This window comes from Paraphaeosphaeria sporulosa, assembly GCF_001642045.1.
Source record: "Paraphaeosphaeria sporulosa strain AP3s5-JAC2a unplaced genomic scaffold CC84scaffold_14, whole genome shotgun sequence".
Classification (NCBI taxonomy): Eukaryota; Fungi; Ascomycota; class Dothideomycetes; order Pleosporales; family Didymosphaeriaceae; genus Paraphaeosphaeria; species Paraphaeosphaeria sporulosa.
In genome coordinates this window covers 640283-655806 of record NW_017253373.1, presented here as the reverse complement: position 1 = coordinate 655806, position 15524 = coordinate 640283, and the positions used below count along the sequence as shown (strand labels likewise).

Below are 15524 nucleotides of genomic sequence, written 5' to 3'. Positions count from 1 at the left end.
ACGAATTCAACAAATTCGAGAGAGTCTCTTTGCAAATTATGCGATAGTGCTCGGTTTGATTGACTCATCCCAACCTCTAACATCTCGCTCTGGTGCAACTGACCATTCTACCAGCTTCTCGTAATCTATGTTTTTGTCAGCGCTAGCCTCTACACATCCTAATCGTGAGACTCACTTCGGCAGGTGTGTTGTACGCCTAGAGAGCCTAGAGCTTTTCCTTTGGAAGGCACCCAATTGTATGGAGCTGGAGAGACATCTGATGCACACATTATGCTCTGTCGCAAGGAATCGAAACAGTGGTCAATATGAGGCCTCTTCAGAACAGCGTCATTGATGATAGGATCAGGATCCATGTTCTTATCGTGTCCGAAGTATAGATGCCTGATTGAGTCTAGGCAATGCATGAGGTGGAAAACTGTGATGAGCACTGGAAAGTGGTCTTCGTCGCCGGCAATTGGAATAGTCTTGTTAGCCAGCTTGTCGGCCTGTGATTTTGGTATCCGAACGACAGTTCTTGGGTATAGCTTTGCCCATTCGTCGTCGGCCTCGTAGCTATCTCCCATGTACTTGGTTCTTTGGTCGCCAAAACCACTTGTGAAAATTTTGGTTTCATAGCTGATGGCCTCGTTTGCAGGCGCTGGAAACGAGTGTCAGAATCAGCTATAAACAAGGTGGTGCATCGTTTTGGAGCTTACAGTAGACCGTCTGTGGGAAAAGAGGGCTATTTGCCCCTCGATGCGCATACCCATATGCTACAAAGCCCATGAGTACAACGTTGATAATCGCCGAGCTCACAAGTGACACGATACACAGTCCAGACTTTCGAGGCTCAGCAAAGTGGACTCGTCGTCTGCGTTTAGCCAGGAATGATTGAGCCTCATCGCTCGCATATCCGTCTTCGGAGGATATAGACGTCTTTTCGTAGATAACCTCTGGATCCTTTCTGCGGAAGTTGAAGAACCCCATGTCTTCTAGCAAATGAAAGAAAGGTGACAAACTACTACGAAACGAAGCACTGAGGATCGTAGTGAAAGATTGGTGAAGGACGTCGAGAAGCACAAGGCAAGTGATAGAGGCGATGAGACTGGTACCGACCAGGTGCCCAACGAAACAGTGAGTAGCACCTCCAAGGAAACACATATGCGAGGCGTAATCATGCATTCGATAACCCAATGTTCTGACGCTTACACATAAATCATAGCTTTGATCCTCCCTAATGGCATCTTTTGCCCCGCAGTAAGCATACGTATAGTTGCACATGCATTGCAAGTCGTAGAAGCGCTAATCAATATGTAGAATTACCACCGTTGAGATGACTATCGCGTGGCTCGTCATCGACTTCAAACGGACGCAGGATTACCGTCCCAATCGAAGCTAATTCCATGGGCGGTCATTGTCCACTTGATGAAAGATTCATCGCACTCTAGATATTCAAACGTCGCGTATAAGTTTGAACCATCATCACCTCATCTAGCAACATCACGCCACGGCCTTGTCTTGTCTCCACTGCAGCCCAAACAACCCAAGGACTCGAATCCTACCACGCCTTTCAACATGAAGTTCACCACCGTCTTCCTCGCCGTTTTGGGTTTGGCCGCTGCCGCCCCCGCTCCTGCAGTGGTGACCAAGAAGAACGCTCTTGGAGACAGGATCAAGGCAGACATTGAGGTGATTTTTCGTTTGCAGTTCCTTCCAGCGGCTGACTGTCCGCACAGGCACGTACACCGATTGGTCAATTCATCTGGCAGTGGTATGGCGAGGACGACGCAACTGAAGAGGATGCGAAGCCATCACCTGAGTACTGAGCTAAAGGTGCAAGCTTTCGCACCATCAGGGACGTGAACTGGAGGCTGATTGATATTCAGAACTTACCGGCTTCCATACTGACGAGTTGATGATTCGAAGACTGCAGAAATTGTGCCGTTGAGTGGATGTCCGGTAGTTGAGCATGGTAGGCAGGGTGAGGGGGACTTCTTGGATTGGACAGGTTGCAATGGTGTTTCTCTTCGTACTATCGCTCGTCGCATCCGTAATCGTAGAAAGTAATGTCACTCCTTTTGCCCAGCAATCTCCGGTCGATGGACACCCTCTGATTTGGCGTTCATACAAAATTGATGTTGCGCTTAGGTGATATACACGTCATGTTGAGGTACTGACCCTGCTGACTCTAGGATATATTCACCCTGTCAGCGTGATGCGCGCAGAACCCAGCAAGTCAAGCAAGACAGTCTATCCCGGCATCTTTACCCTTCAACTAATTCATGTAATCTTTCTTCTAACCCATCCTCACTGGTTATTGGTAGCAGCAGATGCCGTTCAACCGAGTTCAGTTCTGACTTCCAAGCACGGAAGGCTTGACCTACTTCACGCCTGCCATTACGGCCATATGCACAGCTGACGATGCAATACTGTGAGACCCACTCGGCGTGCATCCTCCCGACGCGGATTCCTTAGGCGGGGTTGCATGCCCGGCATGCCTCTTACCGCGGGGTAGAGATCCTTCCAACGTTCGGGTACCGGTAAGCCTGCATATGCACACTTACGCCCGCCGCGAATCCTGCGGATACACCCGCAGACGCAACGCCATAATCAAGCCAAAAGAAGATGAACCGTCATCCGAAGTGCGAGTGAATCTTAGGAGCGTTGTAGCTAGAGCTATCGACCCCGCACCAGTACTTGGCTCATGAAGCTCACCACCGACAGCGTTGGCACGTGAGCGTGGAAGCCAGGGGGCATGTCCTGGGCATGTTCGAACATGCGGGCTCTCACGGGTACAGAGTCACTGTCAGATATGCTTTCGTTGTCGACACGCGTTCCGCTCAGAAATGCCATTTGAGATGCCCACCCCCTACTCATCAACCGAGCGAGATGATTCAGAGGACGGTCTCCTCGAGGACGAGAAGAGAGGCAGGATAATCATCCCCAGACGACGCACTCTCTTCAACCGCTGGTGGAGTTGGTTCCTCCAAGCTCTGGCCTTCACTTGCTCATTGACGCTATATATCCTATCGCGCTACCAGGAACCTTCCAACGCTGCTTGCACGCGAAAACTGAACACCTGGTGTGCGTTGATCCCGGAACCATTGTCGAGCTCCTAGCTGTCTACTGAACGCAAGGCTGACTCCATATAGCGCCAGCTTTTGAAGCAGTAGAGTACCACGAGACGAACTTCCGCGGCGAATTCGAGGAGCCGTCCCCGTGGCGCGGTACACCAACCCCAGAGCTCGACTGGCAATGGGAGGAATTGATCGAAGGCAGCGCTTTCGAAATCCCTCCGGAAAACCTCCACCTGTTCAACATAAGCGCGGCGACCCTGCCGAAACTATATCACACGGCGTCGGGCGGCCTAGCGGCGTCAGCATGGGGCTTCCACCAGATACACTGCGTGGTACGTATGCCTCTTGGTAGGATTGTCGACATGGGCTGACGGAGATGTGCTTCACAGAATGTCCTGAGGCAGATCAGCTACAAAGAGGAGTACTATAAGCAGGGTCGCCTTCCGCAGATCCTCACGCAGGAGCCGGGCTACCGTCGCAAGCACGTTGGTAAGTCCTTTTTCCTAAACGTCCAGGCCCCTATTGCCGCAAGCAAGAACCTGACACCCACCAGACCACTGCATCGAGCTCCTGCGGCAAGATCTAGTCTGTCGGACAGACGTGACGCCGTATTTCATACTGAATCCGCTGCCGGGGACGCCGCCGGAAGCGCTGAAGGTGGACTTCTCGGTGCACAAGAAGTGCAGAGATATCAATCAGGTGAAGAAGTGGGTGAGGGGGAACATCGTGATTGAGAGCTTCAAGGATCCGTTTGTGAAGGAGCTGGAGTTTACGCCTGCGACGATCAACATATAGATGTACGTCAAGGAGGGCTTCCGATTTGAGCTCACTTGCCCTGAGATAATCCAAATGCTCGACGGGAACGATTTGAAGCATGCTATTGACTTGAAAGCCATGTGGGCCTGTCGCACTGTGTATACAATCGCAGGCCTTTTATTTTACAGCGAGAAGTGGCGCCAGGGTTCCACCTCTCGTACCGACCGCTTTCAAGCGCCTGGGTCTCTTACACCCCACTTTCCTACCTCCTTCATAGCTTCTTCTCCACCATCCGCCAGCTTTGCGTCTTCCAAGACACCAGCGATGCACTTCCACCCGTCTCTCCCACCGCCCCATTTCAGCACCTCATTCTTGTACCTCTCTCCGTTCAGTCTGTCCACACTACCTTCCTTGCCTTGCTTCTGGAAGACATGACTCCAGATCTTGCCCGCGATGGCACGATCGAAGAGGTAACTGTAGTACGTAGCGCCGTATCCAAACAGATGGCCGAAGAAGCCCTGCCATGCGGTGCCAGCGGGTTCGGGAATCGAAGCGTGGGTGTTGTAGACGTCGTGATAGACCTTTGTAGAGTTGAAGTCGGGAGATAGTGGGCCCTGGGTATGGTACGCTTGGTCGAGCATGGCGAGGAGAATCTGGGCCTCTGTTTCTGCGGGCTGCGTCTTGATGTCGATGGCTAGGCGCTTCTCGAGAGCGGTCATAGGGAGTGGAGCGTCAGTTTCCCAATGGCGAGCGAAGAGACCAAGCACACTGGGACAAGAAGCAAAGTGTTCCATGAGAACAGAGGGCAGTTCGGCAAAGTCGGTGGCGCATCGCGTGCCAGAAACATTTTGGAGAGATGTGCGGCCGAGGAACGAGTGCAGTGCGTGCCCCATTTCATGGAATAGGGTGCGCACATCGTTGAAGTTCAGCAGGGTCGGCCGGTTCTGTTGTCGAGAGAAGTCGCAGATTAGCGCTATGGTAGGTAGCTGAAAGTACGATTGGGTGTCCTTGTTGTACGCAACGGCCATACCGTCGGTTGCTGCTTCGACTGGCGAAGCGAAGGGGTGATTAAGGTGGCCCATTTCCTCAATCTCTGAAGGTAGTATCTCGCGCGAGCAGCGCAATGTGAAGTGAGCGGGGTTTGGGGTTTTGCCCTCGCGGGAAAAGAGATCGCAGTACAATACAGCGATGTGACCGTCGGTATCAGAGACAACATCCAGTCGTCGCACGCCATCATCCCAAACTTCGCCAGGCTGTGTCTCTCGAGGCACTAGACGGATGCCGTACAGACGATCGAACAGCCTCGACAGACCTTGCATGACCGTCCCAACGGAAAAGTAGGCTGAGAGGAAGTCTGGCGTGCGGATCTTGGTATCCATGTTGGAGAGCAGCTTGGAGGTGTAGTAGTACCTGTCCCAAGCGTTGATTCTCTCAGGGTCGTTGTCTAGGTGTGCATCTGCTCTTTTGAGTTCCAGTAGCTCCTCCAACTCGTCGTTCACCTTGTGCTTGTTGTCCGCTATCAAGGCGTTCAAGAACTGGTTGACGGCTTCTGGAGACTTGGCCATCTTGTTTTCCAAAGTCATGTGCGCAAAGGTTTCGTAGCCGGACAGCTTTGCCAGCTCTGCCCTGCTTTTCAACATGGTCTCTAGCCTGTTGATGCTGGGCTTGTTGGCCGTCCGTACGGCCATGTAGATTTCTCTTCGCACTTCGGCGTCTTCGACATAGCGCAGGGCCATCTGAGCCTCGTGGTTCATAGTCCCAATCTTGGTCTCTCCCCACTTTGTGAGTGCGCGTGCCATGTTCGGTTCCAGACCCTTCATTCTCTTGCTGTCGAAGCGCAAGTGGCTGGCTGCCGGAGCCATCCGTTCGGTGAAGTCGGTGCCCACGTCAGCAATCTCTCCACTGAGGTCGACGAAACGCTGGCGCGTGCCCTCGGGGAGGTTGATGGCACTTCTTGCAAAGTCTTCAATCAGGATGTTGGCAACAACGCGCTCTTGCTCGGACCAGCTGTCCCAGACCTCTGGGGTTTCGGCAGCCTTTTTGATCTGGTCGTTCAGGACGGTTGTGGTGTTGAGCTGGTTCATGTACTGGAACATGATGGCATACGCCTTGTGGGCGGCTTGCTGTATGCTCCTGTCCGGATGGGTGCCGCGGACAAAGTCTGCGAGGTCGATGACCCTGCAGAGGAGGTCGCTCAGCCTGTCGAGCTCCTTGACCATGCCTTTGTACTCGGCGATGCTGTTCGCCCGTGCCACCTTCTCCACGACGGCGTTGCATCTTTGCAGGGTGATGGACACGAAGTCGACGAAGCCCTCGGGGCTGGAGAGGTAGCGGTTCCCCACGATGCCAGTCGGCGGGTGCGTCTTGGATGCGCGTTGGAAGTCGCCCCAGAAACGCGGGCTGTCGAACATCTGGCGCAGGGTGGCATCGTCGGTTCTGGCTTGCGCCGTCGGGAGTCCGTACAGCTTGGAGGCGGGCAGCGGTGCATCGCGCGCAGCGGCAGCGGCAGCGGCGGCGAAGCTGGAGTTCGATTTGCGCTGTCGGTGCGACTGCTGCCGACAGCGCTGGCACACCCAGGGCGCCGCCGATGGGCGTGCAAGTCGCTTCAGCATGGCGGGCGGCTGGCAACGACGGGTGCTGCGAGGCGCAAAGGTGTGCACCGCGGTGCCGCCACACGGCCATGGGGTGCTCGGCGGGCACACGGGCTGCCAATGCGGCAGGGGTCTGGCGCAGCTTGGCCTGCTTTCTCGCGGCCCTCGACCCGACCGCGAAGGAACCCACGAGCATCACCAGCGCCATCCATTGCGCCTGCCCCGCACCCACAATGGCCTTCCGACCGCTGCTCCGGCAGGTGAGCAGCCCGCCCTCGCTGCCCGTCGCCCCGCTGACCCTCGACAGCGCCTTGCTCCCGTCTGGGCCGTTGCGGCAGCCGCTGCGCCCATCTCGCTGGCTTCGCCGCCCGCCGGCGACGCCCTCCCCGACGCTGTACGTGCTTGTCCTCGGTGGGCGTGCCTTGCCTTGCTCACTCCCGCCAGCTGAACCGGAAACCCATCTACGACGATGCGCCGCTGGACACGACCGAGCCCACGCCCGCCGCGCCCGCCGCGCCCGCCGCGCCCGCCGCGCCCTCGACGCCCGCCTCGGATGCTCCCTACCGCCCGACACCCACCGACCGTCTTGCCGTCCAGATAGGCAAGGCCCGCCTTGCGCTGCACCAGCAAGCCGTCCGCGCCGAGGACGCCGTCAACGATGCCTTGACCGAAACCCTCCGCCTCGAGCACTCCTTCACCTCCACCATCCGCTCCCTGGCTCCGCCCAAAGAGTCGGGCGAGCGAGTGTTCCCCGGCGTGCTTTACGTCCTCGTTGCCAGCATGGCCGGAAGCATCGTAACTCGCAACCGCAACATCCTCCTCCGCGCCACCGTCCCGGCTGCCATTGGCCTCGGTGCCGCATACGCTGTGCTCCCCCTCACCATGCAGAATGTCGGCGATCTGGCATGGAAGTACGAGAAGAGGTACCCCGTCTTGGCCGACGCCCACTTGCGCACCAAGGAGCGCGTGACGTCCATCTGGGAGACCGGAAAGGCACATTCAGCCATGTCGGTCGGCATGATCCAGGACAAGGTTGCCGAGACGCGGTCCAACATGGAGGACTGGGTAAAGAAGGGGAGGTAGGTGTTTTCGGACGGTGAAATAAAAAGTCGGAACCTTCCGGGACCCTGTAATCGACTGTATCAGTAACATAGACGCGAGGATAGCCTGGACCTGCAATGAGACACATTGAATTCCCTTTGTCGAGCGTAGCCTTGAAGACCAGATCCTGCTCCATTTTCTCATGCCACCCACGACTGGTTGAGCTTGCCACCTTTTACAGAGTCGCATTTTGTGGCAAAAGGTAAACACAACGACAGATCCATCTGTTGAATGAATCTGGTTGTTAGTATCACCATACGTACATGACATTTCTTCCGGTCTAGTAGACTGCTTATTACCATTTGCACCGATCTCTCTTAGCCCACATTGCCCAGCATAATTCGTGGCTTGACTACGCACAAACGCTTTGTGAACCCGTCTATGGAAGAAGTTGTCAAAGCTTCTTGCAGCTGCCTTGAAGTCTCCTCTCCTCTCCCCTAGTATCCCATCTTACCATCAGAACCTCCTTAGCCCCTACTCTACATCGGCAGAGTGCATTTTATCTCACGTTACGATATTGGGGACCATCACCGCGCCATTCCAAAAGGGTAATGTTCGCTTCTCGTTCGTGAATGCAGAGTCCTAGTAGCCGCCTCATCGGAGAAGGTAATATTCCAGAGCCACACGGGGAATGGGTATCTGCCCTGACGCACAGCCGTTCTCACCTCTTTCTACGTACATATGCCTTCCCTGACAACCGAAAGACTGGTCCTAACCCAGTACCTGTAACAATCGAAAAATAGCGGTACAGTCCGGGCAACGTAAGCTACTATACGTTCTTCCCTTTTTTTATTTTTTTAAAGCTGATATTGCTTTGCTGGTGTTCACTCCAAATGTCTGTAGCCAGAGATCCATGGATTCCCAGGTATGCCTACCTATCCGTAATCGGATCTCAAACACGCCAAATAGTAAGACACCCGCCATTTCTGACCATCAGCGATCTCTTTAGGGCCCGTCCATTCTGGCCTATGGAGTTGGGAGGACGCAAGTTGGAAGTGCGATCTATATTTAGCGCATCCATCGCGCGAACTGATGCTCCCCGCCCCCACAGCCCGACCTCCAGCCACATTCGCGGAGCCACATCAGGAAAGACGCATGGCCGCCGTGCTTCGTCAGCACTACGTCGGGCCTGACACGGTCAGCGTGGCTGCATTAGCCGCATCACGGGGAAAACATCATTGGCTCCATCGCTCAATACGTCCGGTCCTTTGACATTACGTTATGCAGGAGCTGAGGATGGCGAAGCAATTAACAAAGACCCGTATAAGATGCGGGACCCGCATTGATGAGCGGCGAACGTGACTAACAGGTGATGAAATTGCATATTTGCGGGCGCTGAGGGCAAAGAGATATTGTGGAAATGGCATCCAGTGCATATTACGAGGCGCACCCGCTGTCGGTGGACCAGCAGCAGCAACAGCATCTTCTCTCGCCGCCGCTGGGATCGCCGGAACACATTCACTCGGGACGCTCGTCGGAACAGTCTTCGCCGTTGAAGCCGCTGCACGTGGCCACCTCGATGGACAGCATAGCCAAGAGACAGAGCCTCGTCGACTTCGAGGGGTTGAGGAAAGCACATGAAGAGGATACCGTATGTTTCTGCCTTCTCGCAGACATTCGGATGCAGCAGCAGCAACGAGCTAACGATCCCAGGCCCTCAAAGCACGCATCCGCCGCCTCCGCGTCGTCTCCCGCGTCCTCGGCCTCCTGATCTCCGTTGCAGTCTTCATCCCCATCGCCCTCACCCTGCACAAGTTTCTCTCAACACAAAATGTCTACCGGGACGTTACCCGCGACGGCGTCACCAAGCACCGCACCGCCTGGGCCAAGGACTCCAAAGTCTGGCCCACGTGGATGTACTTCCTGATCGCCGCTATCTCCGTCGTGCTGAACATCGTCATCATCTTTGCGTACAAGTTCGGCATCGACAAAGCCAACAAGGCGGCCACGGTCGCGACGACGTTCAATTGGTTCGTCATGCTGGGGAATCTGGCTGTGTGGTGTGTGGCTGCGAGTCTGTACCGGACGGAGAAGGACAAGGATGGGAAGAGCAATGATTTGTGGGGATGGACGTGTAGTCCGCTTGCGAGGGAGATTCAGAAGGAGTTCGCGCATGAGGTTGATTTTGACAAGTTCTGCAATGTTCAGGTAAGTCTGACGTTCGATGCTGGGATGGGAAGCAGAAAGAGCTAATGACGAGTAGAGTATCTCGTGGTATATTGGGCTTGTGCAGGTCGGAGCGGCGGTTTTGACGGTTGTCACGTACGTGTTTGTGATGGCGAGGAGGAGTAAGAAGAAGAGCTTGAAGAAGAGGCATTCGCAGATGGCGGGGCAGTATCCGACGAACTACTAGACGGGCTGGAATGCGGAACAAAACAAATAGACTAGATGGCCTGGGAATACGAATGCTTCAGTAGTTCGGGTGTTCGCCTTGAACAAAATCATCTTACCCCTCCCAATCAGAGGCGAGAGCGGTATCATTGTAGAATCTCTGGAAGGACCAGGTGTTTTCCTGGACAAGCTTTTGACCTCGCGCCCTAGCCAAATGACTATTCACATACACGAGTGGATCCATCTTACGGTCCCGCCGTCTGCGTTGTCAAGCAGAAAGCAGTGCTGGACACAAATCCCCAAAAGACGTGTACATGAGCTCGGAGAGGTGTTGATTTGTGTATCTGCGTGACGAACCTTTGCTTATCAAATCTACGCATCAACACTGGAAGCAAGTCACGTAACAATGTGAAACGAACTTTATCACAGAGAGCGGATTCCGGGTACGAATAGTCCTGGAAAAACATAGCGTCAGCCTGCCCAACAACGGCACCAAATACACGCCTACGATGTGGCCGAGAATTCCCTTGCGACATCCTCAACAGACGCTTTCAACACGGCGGCAACCGGGGAGTGAGGGTGCACTTGATTCAACATGTTATGCCTGACGCTATCACCATGGGAATCGATGGAAGAATACTGGAAAGCCGAAACTAATTGAGAGACAGAAGTTTGTAATCACAGCATCGGCTGAATCAGTTCTGTCGGATAAGTAGTCGGCGCTGCGGAAGCCATTGTAAGGATGGAGGATTTGGTGGAGCTTAAGGAGGGGCTGGCCTAAAGAAAGTTAGGCTTCAAGTAGGTGGCGGAATGCGGATGGGTAGGGAAGGTTTACTTGTGTATGAAGGTTTGAACACGGGTGGGGCATCGATTGGCCTCGATGAACGGTGTAAAATCAGCTCTCGGTGCTCGGTAGCTCAATGAAGATCACGTCCTTGCCGCCGCTCTTGCCATGATGCAGAATCATTGTTGGATTACTTTGTCGTGCACTCCACAGTGGTCTCAAACATCGCATGCAGCGACCCTACTTCTTCTTCCAAATCCCAGACTCGATGCCCCCCTCTTTAATCAACGTCGTCCCCGGCGCCTCCGACCCAAGCAACAACTCCATCTCAGGATCCCCCTTCTCCATCGCCCTCCTATACCCCGGCCGCTCACTCACATCCTTCAACCACCTCAGCATATTCGGATACGCCGCAAGGCTCACGCTCGGCCCAAAATACCGCTGCGTCGTCACCGTATACACAGTCATGATATCCGCGGCCGTGAAGTCCTCCCCAGCAAGCCATTTGTTCTTTGCTAACCAGCCATCTACATGCTTCAGCGCGCCCTCCAATCTAGCCTGCGACCACGCCCTCGTTGCATCGTCCGCCGGAAGATGCGAATGCATCAGGAACATGCTGCCCACCATCGCCGGCAGCAGGCTTGCGTTAGCGTAATGGAACCAGTAGATGTAGTTCGCGTACCCCTTGTCGCCGTACTTCTTCGAGAGCTTCCGGTCGCCAGATTTGGCCAGGATGTACTCGCATATTGCGCCGCTTTCGGCGAGGGCGACGCCTTCGTCCGGATCTTCTAGGAAGGGGGCTTTGCCGGTGGGGTTGGCGGGGAGGCGGAGGGAGTCAGGGGCAAGCAGGGGCGCGCGCTTGTGCCGGATGAGGTTGTAGGGGATGCCGAGTTCTTCGCAGAGGAAGAGGATGCGCTCGCTTTGTGAGATCTCCATGTGGTGCACTTGGAGGACCATTTTGGGATGTGTGGGTGGTTGCTGTATCTAGCTTGTCGTGGCAATGTCGCAGCTGGCTTTGAATGTGGGCAACGGAATGTTTGAAACGTATTGGGTGCTTATATACGGGCTGTGTACTTTGGCGCTTTGGGTAGAAGGTCACGGGATTGACGCCAAGTGGAGAATTAGAAACCTATGGGATGGCAGCGGACCGCTCCGAGACGGGAAGGAAACCCACCTCACCTTAGTGACAATTGAACCCGTTCCTACCCACCAGGCCATATCCGGCAATTGCCCCTTCCTCACAATAACCACCCATTACAATGAATCTCCGAACTTACTCCACCAAGATCAACGTGAATGCAAGAAAATGTGCTCATGCAAAGGGTGTCCAACACACAAACAGACTTACCCGAGATGCAAGTACGCGCTGTGCGCCTTCAGGGATCCACCAGCCATGTCAACAGCTGCCGCTGTTCCACTTCAGCTCCTTCTGGCGGAGATCATCCCACGTCCAACCAAGCGCCTTGTGCTTGCCCTGCGGGACATAGTCCGCAGAGCGGCTCTCTTCGAGGCGCTTCTTCGTTTCGGAGGCGACCACGAACTTCCAGAACGGGACCCACAGCTTCTTATAATACCGGAGCCACAAGTGCGGCAGGAAAATGACGTCCTGCATGCAGTACTTCTCAATCACCGGGTCAAGAGGTCGCTGGTTGAAGACCTCAAACGAGCCGCCTTTCTCCGGATCGAACAGTGCTGAACCGCGATTCTTAATTGTATCGATCTGTGAACGTTGGAGAGGCGTCAGGATCCCGACAAGACCAAAATGGAGGCAGCGAGCGAGACCGTTCACGCGCTCGCGGTTGCGGCCGGAGCGCGCTTGAATACTTTATTAGCCATCTCGTGTGAATGTCGAGGTTGTTTTCTTACTCGCTAGCTCCATCACCTGGAGATCCTGTACACCATCGAGCCGGATACCAAAGTGAGCGAACAGAGCATCGGAATCATTGCGCACGTCGAAGAAGACCTTCGGGATCTTGGAACACTCCAGGATCGTCTTCAATGTGACGTAGCGTGGCGCTGTGTCAGCACCGATAACCTGAAAGACCGAGTCCGTAAAGGTCTTGCAGGTGGCGGAATGAGTTGTAAAGGCTGCGAAGCCAAGGGAGTAGACGTCGATCAGGTACACCAATTTCGAGGTACGGTCGAACAGCGTGAAGATGGAGATGGTGCCGTTGCGTGATAGGTTGACACCTTCGATGTCGATGTACAGATGCGGCGGCACGGTTGCCTTGAGGGTCAACCGGTCGAGCACTTGGGCTAGGTGCGCGACAGTCGAGACGACTACCGCGGTTGCCATCGTGTTGACGTGGGGTTGTCTGCGTGGTGAGTATAGCGAGCCTCGCTGGGGTGTTCCGTACCGGCGCATGGCGAGTTCTTTTAGGCCTGCGGCGCGCGTGTTGCTATGTGGAGGGGCTTGTGCGAAGTTCCTTGATCGAGCTGGTGATAGGTGCGCAAATGTACGCGACAGGGTTGATCGTTATGTGGGTGAAGCGGCGTGCACTGACGAAGCTCGCGGGATCCGACGAGTGAAGCGGTACGCACTGTTTGTCCTAGGCCAGTTGAGAGGCAGCAATCTTAGCCACAGGTTGCTATGGAGCTTGTCAACACTCCGTACGCTTTTCGGGTGCGGGCAATACTGCGATATTGACGGCTTGTTTCTCATGACCTGGCCCTGAAAGGTTTCCCATGCTGTTCAATATATTGCACCAGGACAGAATCATCCTAGTACTCCCATCTCTTCCAATGATGCTAGACACATGACTGTCTCCGCAAGACGAAGCACAGTCACTAAACAGCGAAAAAAGACGGCCCACTTGGACGGTTTTCTGTTAATGAATGGCCGGGATGACTGACTGTAGTCGCATCTGGAAAAGACATCCATATAATTTGAAGGGATGTCAAATTTGTTGCTACAGAAAATCAATGCCCTGCTGCAAGGCTTTTGGTATTGGTAATGTTGAACAGTAGACAACGCAAGGCATGATAACCATTCGGATAGAATAGAACAAGAAAGAAGAGGTGAGCTGTCGTGCTCGAAAACGGCTTGAAGGAGAAGAAGATATGTGTCATGAGCAGTTCCAATGCGCAACCGTTGGCCATGTCAGGTGTCAAGAAATGAAATTTGGGTATGCATGAGTACGTTACAAGCCCATCCGGCGAATCATCTCTCGAGAGTCGCTTTCGGGCAGCTCGTTGCCGTGAATGTTGACGCGCCCTTCCTCAACTTGGACGAGGTCAGGCTTGATGAGTTCATCATGTAGGTACTCCAAGAAAGCGATGGTGCTATTCTCGAAGGCTTCATAGGGATGCAGTTCCTGGGCGCGCTCCATGGCTTGCACAAAGGAGGTCGACGAGTTTGGTGGTGGCAGAAGCTTGTGGCTGTTAGCAGCGGCATACAATCAGTGGTAAATAGAAAGCTAACCTCTTGCACGTAGCGCTGTCTGACCTCGGACCAGCCAGGTATCTCTTGGTGAGGATGCGCATCGCTGCAAAAGATACTGCGCATAGCTACTACATCACCACCTTCGTCTGATCGATGCTCGGTTCCAGGACAGCCAAACGCGAATATTGTGTTGAAGGTCTCTTGGCTGTAAGCGCCGTTGAGGAGGTACTCTTCAAGGACAGCATGGACTAGACGAGGCATTGATAAGTATGCACCATGACTCTGGCGGAGCTGATGCTACTCACGCATGAACTGCCCCATAAGGTCCATCCATCCTTCGCTCGGCACCCAGTCGCCAAGTTGCACTCTTGCCGCCGTGAGTTCGACAAAAAGCGGAAGGAGGCAATGAAGGGTAGGCGTTCCTTCCAAATCTGTGACCCATCGTCTCCTCTCTTGTGGTTGGTCAATGGCGCAGGCTAGATTGTGCCGATTTTCGGCAAGTGCACCGTCGGCGAGAGGAAATTCGCTAGAGGGATCAAATGGACGCTGAAGGGCGGGCGTACGTCCTGCATCGTTCCAGTACTGTCCGCGCTTCCGGTTCTGTGCGCGGAGCTCATTCAGGGATTCCTCGGTTGTCCAGGTCTGCTCATGGTTCAAGCGGTGGGTGAATAGCAGGGAGAACTGCAGTAGGCGTGAACGAAACGCGGCTTGGCTGTTGAGACGTTTGCCGCTGTGTTTGTGTTTCAGGAATGTTCTCCACTCTATAGGTTAGGGTTAGCCCAGGTGGTGAAGCAAAGCAGGCGAGACCATGTGCGAGGCAGGTACATACCCGCAGTCATGGTGACCAGGGCCGAGGGCAGATCCGACTGATGGGGGTTGGAGCCTGCTCTCCATTCGAACACAAGGTCGGTGGCCTTGTAAGCCAGGAAATCCATGATTGTGAGGTCGACATCGAACTGCTCCTCTTGCTCGTTTTCCATGCGCCGGGTGAGATTGAAGAGGCCGGCGAGGGGCTCCCCTCCACTCCCACGGTGGGCCTCGAGGGCGTCGGCTAGCTCTCTCTCGGGGTCGCCCATGGATGTGTCGAGCGAGCGAGCCATGGCTGGGGCGATGCACGGCAAAGTGGAGGCTGGAAGGCAGAAGATGTGCACGATGTGCAAGGCTAGGAGCAGCTGAAGTGCACGGCGGGAACACTTATAGTTGGTCGACCTTATTGCGAGAGCCACCACCGGCCGCCTGCCAGAAGGTCCACGCAAGAGCTAGCGCATGGAGCATGCCTCTCCGGGGGTGATCCAGTGCAACCGTCGTCGAGAGCATGCGGAAGCGAGGCAGCGGGCCCTGGGCAAGCAGATCAAACCCGTTGTGAAGGAGAACAGGTGCTCGCATGGCAGGCCCCCACTGCGGCGGCAGGTCTACGCCGCCAAAACAGCGCGGTGCAAACAGGAGACGGGCGGGCATGCAGTTTCCAGCGCTGGTGGCTGCGAGTGACACGGCCGGCGTCGACGAGCGGTGCAAACGGTGCT

General features: G+C 54.8%; 9 protein-coding genes across 9 annotated transcripts; 4 read left to right on the top strand and 5 right to left on the bottom strand.

Moving 5' to 3' along the window:
- Positions 1-36: 36 nt before the first annotated feature.
- CC84DRAFT_1222801 (uncharacterized protein) lies at positions 37-966 on the bottom strand (the record flags this gene model as incomplete). The annotated part of the gene is made up of 3 exons (XM_018183416.1): positions 37-125; positions 176-637; positions 696-966. The coding sequence occupies 3 exons, from the start codon at positions 964-966 to the stop codon at positions 37-39; spliced, it is 822 nt and encodes a 273-aa protein (XP_018030160.1).
- Positions 967-1543: 577 nt separating this feature from the next.
- Positions 1544-2050, top strand: CC84DRAFT_1169292 (uncharacterized protein). The gene is made up of 3 exons (XM_018179627.1): positions 1544-1668; positions 1716-1812; positions 1866-2050. Exons 1-2 carry the CDS (start codon positions 1555-1557, stop codon positions 1803-1805), a joined length of 204 nt encoding a protein of 67 aa, XP_018030159.1. The 5' UTR covers positions 1544-1554; the 3' UTR covers positions 1806-1812; positions 1866-2050.
- Positions 2051-2825: 775 nt separating this feature from the next.
- Positions 2826-3851, top strand: CC84DRAFT_1222799 (uncharacterized protein; the record flags this gene model as incomplete). The annotated part of the gene is made up of 4 exons (XM_018183415.1): positions 2826-3063; positions 3132-3388; positions 3446-3545; positions 3610-3851. The coding sequence occupies 4 exons, from the start codon at positions 2826-2828 to the stop codon at positions 3849-3851; spliced, it is 837 nt and encodes a 278-aa protein (XP_018030158.1).
- On the bottom strand, positions 3789-6477 carry CC84DRAFT_1169290 (zincin). Its single transcript, XM_018179626.1, has one exon. The coding sequence runs from the start codon at positions 6422-6424 to the stop codon at positions 4043-4045; it is 2382 nt and encodes a 793-aa protein (XP_018030157.1). The 5' UTR covers positions 6425-6477; the 3' UTR covers positions 3789-4042.
- An 89-nt stretch (positions 6478-6566) lies between these two features.
- Positions 6567-7733, top strand: CC84DRAFT_1130794 (uncharacterized protein). Its single transcript, XM_018175871.1, has 3 exons — positions 6567-6663; positions 6711-6797; positions 6848-7733. The coding sequence occupies exons 1-3, from the start codon at positions 6637-6639 to the stop codon at positions 7484-7486; spliced, it is 753 nt and encodes a 250-aa protein (XP_018030156.1). The 5' UTR covers positions 6567-6636; the 3' UTR covers positions 7487-7733.
- A 973-nt stretch (positions 7734-8706) lies between these two features.
- On the top strand, positions 8707-10043 carry CC84DRAFT_1169288 (uncharacterized protein). The gene is made up of 3 exons (XM_018179625.1): positions 8707-9095; positions 9158-9652; positions 9708-10043. Exons 1-3 carry the CDS (start codon positions 8865-8867, stop codon positions 9855-9857), a joined length of 876 nt encoding a protein of 291 aa, XP_018030155.1. The 5' UTR covers positions 8707-8864; the 3' UTR covers positions 9858-10043.
- Positions 10044-10586: 543 nt separating this feature from the next.
- CC84DRAFT_383164 (glutathione S-transferase-like protein) lies at positions 10587-11795 on the bottom strand. Its single transcript, XM_018185988.1, has 3 exons — positions 11302-11795; positions 10671-11235; positions 10587-10612 (listed from the first exon to the last, which is right to left on the bottom strand). Exons 1-2 carry the CDS (start codon positions 11574-11576, stop codon positions 10860-10862), a joined length of 651 nt encoding a protein of 216 aa, XP_018030154.1. The 5' UTR covers positions 11577-11795; the 3' UTR covers positions 10587-10612; positions 10671-10859.
- Positions 11796-12015: 220 nt separating this feature from the next.
- On the bottom strand, positions 12016-12915 carry CC84DRAFT_1222794 (exonuclease; the record flags this gene model as incomplete). Its single annotated transcript, XM_018183414.1, has 2 exons — positions 12016-12434; positions 12486-12915. 2 exons carry the CDS (start codon positions 12913-12915, stop codon positions 12016-12018), a joined length of 849 nt encoding a protein of 282 aa, XP_018030153.1.
- Positions 12916-13629: 714 nt separating this feature from the next.
- On the bottom strand, positions 13630-15226 carry CC84DRAFT_383153 (uncharacterized protein). Its single transcript, XM_018185987.1, has 4 exons — positions 14831-15226; positions 14307-14762; positions 14041-14249; positions 13630-13990 (listed from the first exon to the last, which is right to left on the bottom strand). Exons 1-4 carry the CDS (start codon positions 15099-15101, stop codon positions 13760-13762), a joined length of 1167 nt encoding a protein of 388 aa, XP_018030152.1. The 5' UTR covers positions 15102-15226; the 3' UTR covers positions 13630-13759.
- Between the last annotated feature and the right edge of the window lie 298 nt (positions 15227-15524).

Excerpts from the sequence above, each read along its gene's own strand:
- CC84DRAFT_1169292 (XM_018179627.1), top strand. The coding sequence starts at position 1,555 with ATGAAGTTCACCACCGTCTTCCTCGCCGTTTTGGGTTTGGCCGCTGCC. Across the intron at positions 1,669-1,715 it reads GGATCAAGGCAGACATTGAG|GCACGTACACCGATTGGTCA; the intron begins GTGATTTTTCGT and ends CTGTCCGCACAG.
- CC84DRAFT_1169290 (XM_018179626.1), bottom strand. The coding sequence starts at position 6,424 with ATGCTGAAGCGACTTGCACGCCCATCGGCGGCGCCCTGGGTGTGCCAG.
- CC84DRAFT_1130794 (XM_018175871.1), top strand. The coding sequence starts at position 6,637 with ATGGCCTTCCGACCGCTGCTCCGGCAG. Across the intron at positions 6,664-6,710 it reads TCCGACCGCTGCTCCGGCAG|CGCCTTGCTCCCGTCTGGGC; the intron begins GTGAGCAGCCCG and ends GACCCTCGACAG. Across the intron at positions 6,798-6,847 it reads GCGACGCCCTCCCCGACGCT|CTGAACCGGAAACCCATCTA; the intron begins GTACGTGCTTGT and ends CACTCCCGCCAG.
- CC84DRAFT_1169288 (XM_018179625.1), top strand. The coding sequence starts at position 8,865 with ATGGCATCCAGTGCATATTACGAGGCGCACCCGCTGTCGGTGGACCAG. Across the intron at positions 9,096-9,157 it reads AAGCACATGAAGAGGATACC|GCCCTCAAAGCACGCATCCG; the intron begins GTATGTTTCTGC and ends TAACGATCCCAG. Across the intron at positions 9,653-9,707 it reads ACAAGTTCTGCAATGTTCAG|AGTATCTCGTGGTATATTGG; the intron begins GTAAGTCTGACG and ends AATGACGAGTAG.
- CC84DRAFT_383164 (XM_018185988.1), bottom strand. The coding sequence starts at position 11,576 with ATGGTCCTCCAAGTGCACCACATGGAGATCTCACAAAGCGAGCGCATC. Across the intron at positions 11,236-11,301 it reads AAGAAGTACGGCGACAAGGG|CATGTTCCTGATGCATTCGC; the intron begins GTACGCGAACTA and ends GATGGTGGGCAG.
- CC84DRAFT_383153 (XM_018185987.1), bottom strand. The coding sequence starts at position 15,101 with ATGGCTCGCTCGCTCGACACATCCATGGGCGACCCCGAGAGAGAGCTA. Across the intron at positions 14,763-14,830 it reads CCTGGTCACCATGACTGCGG|AGTGGAGAACATTCCTGAAA; the intron begins GTATGTACCTGC and ends CCTAACCTATAG. Across the intron at positions 14,250-14,306 it reads CCTTATGGGGCAGTTCATGC|TCCATGCTGTCCTTGAAGAG; the intron begins GTGAGTAGCATC and ends TGCCTCGTCTAG.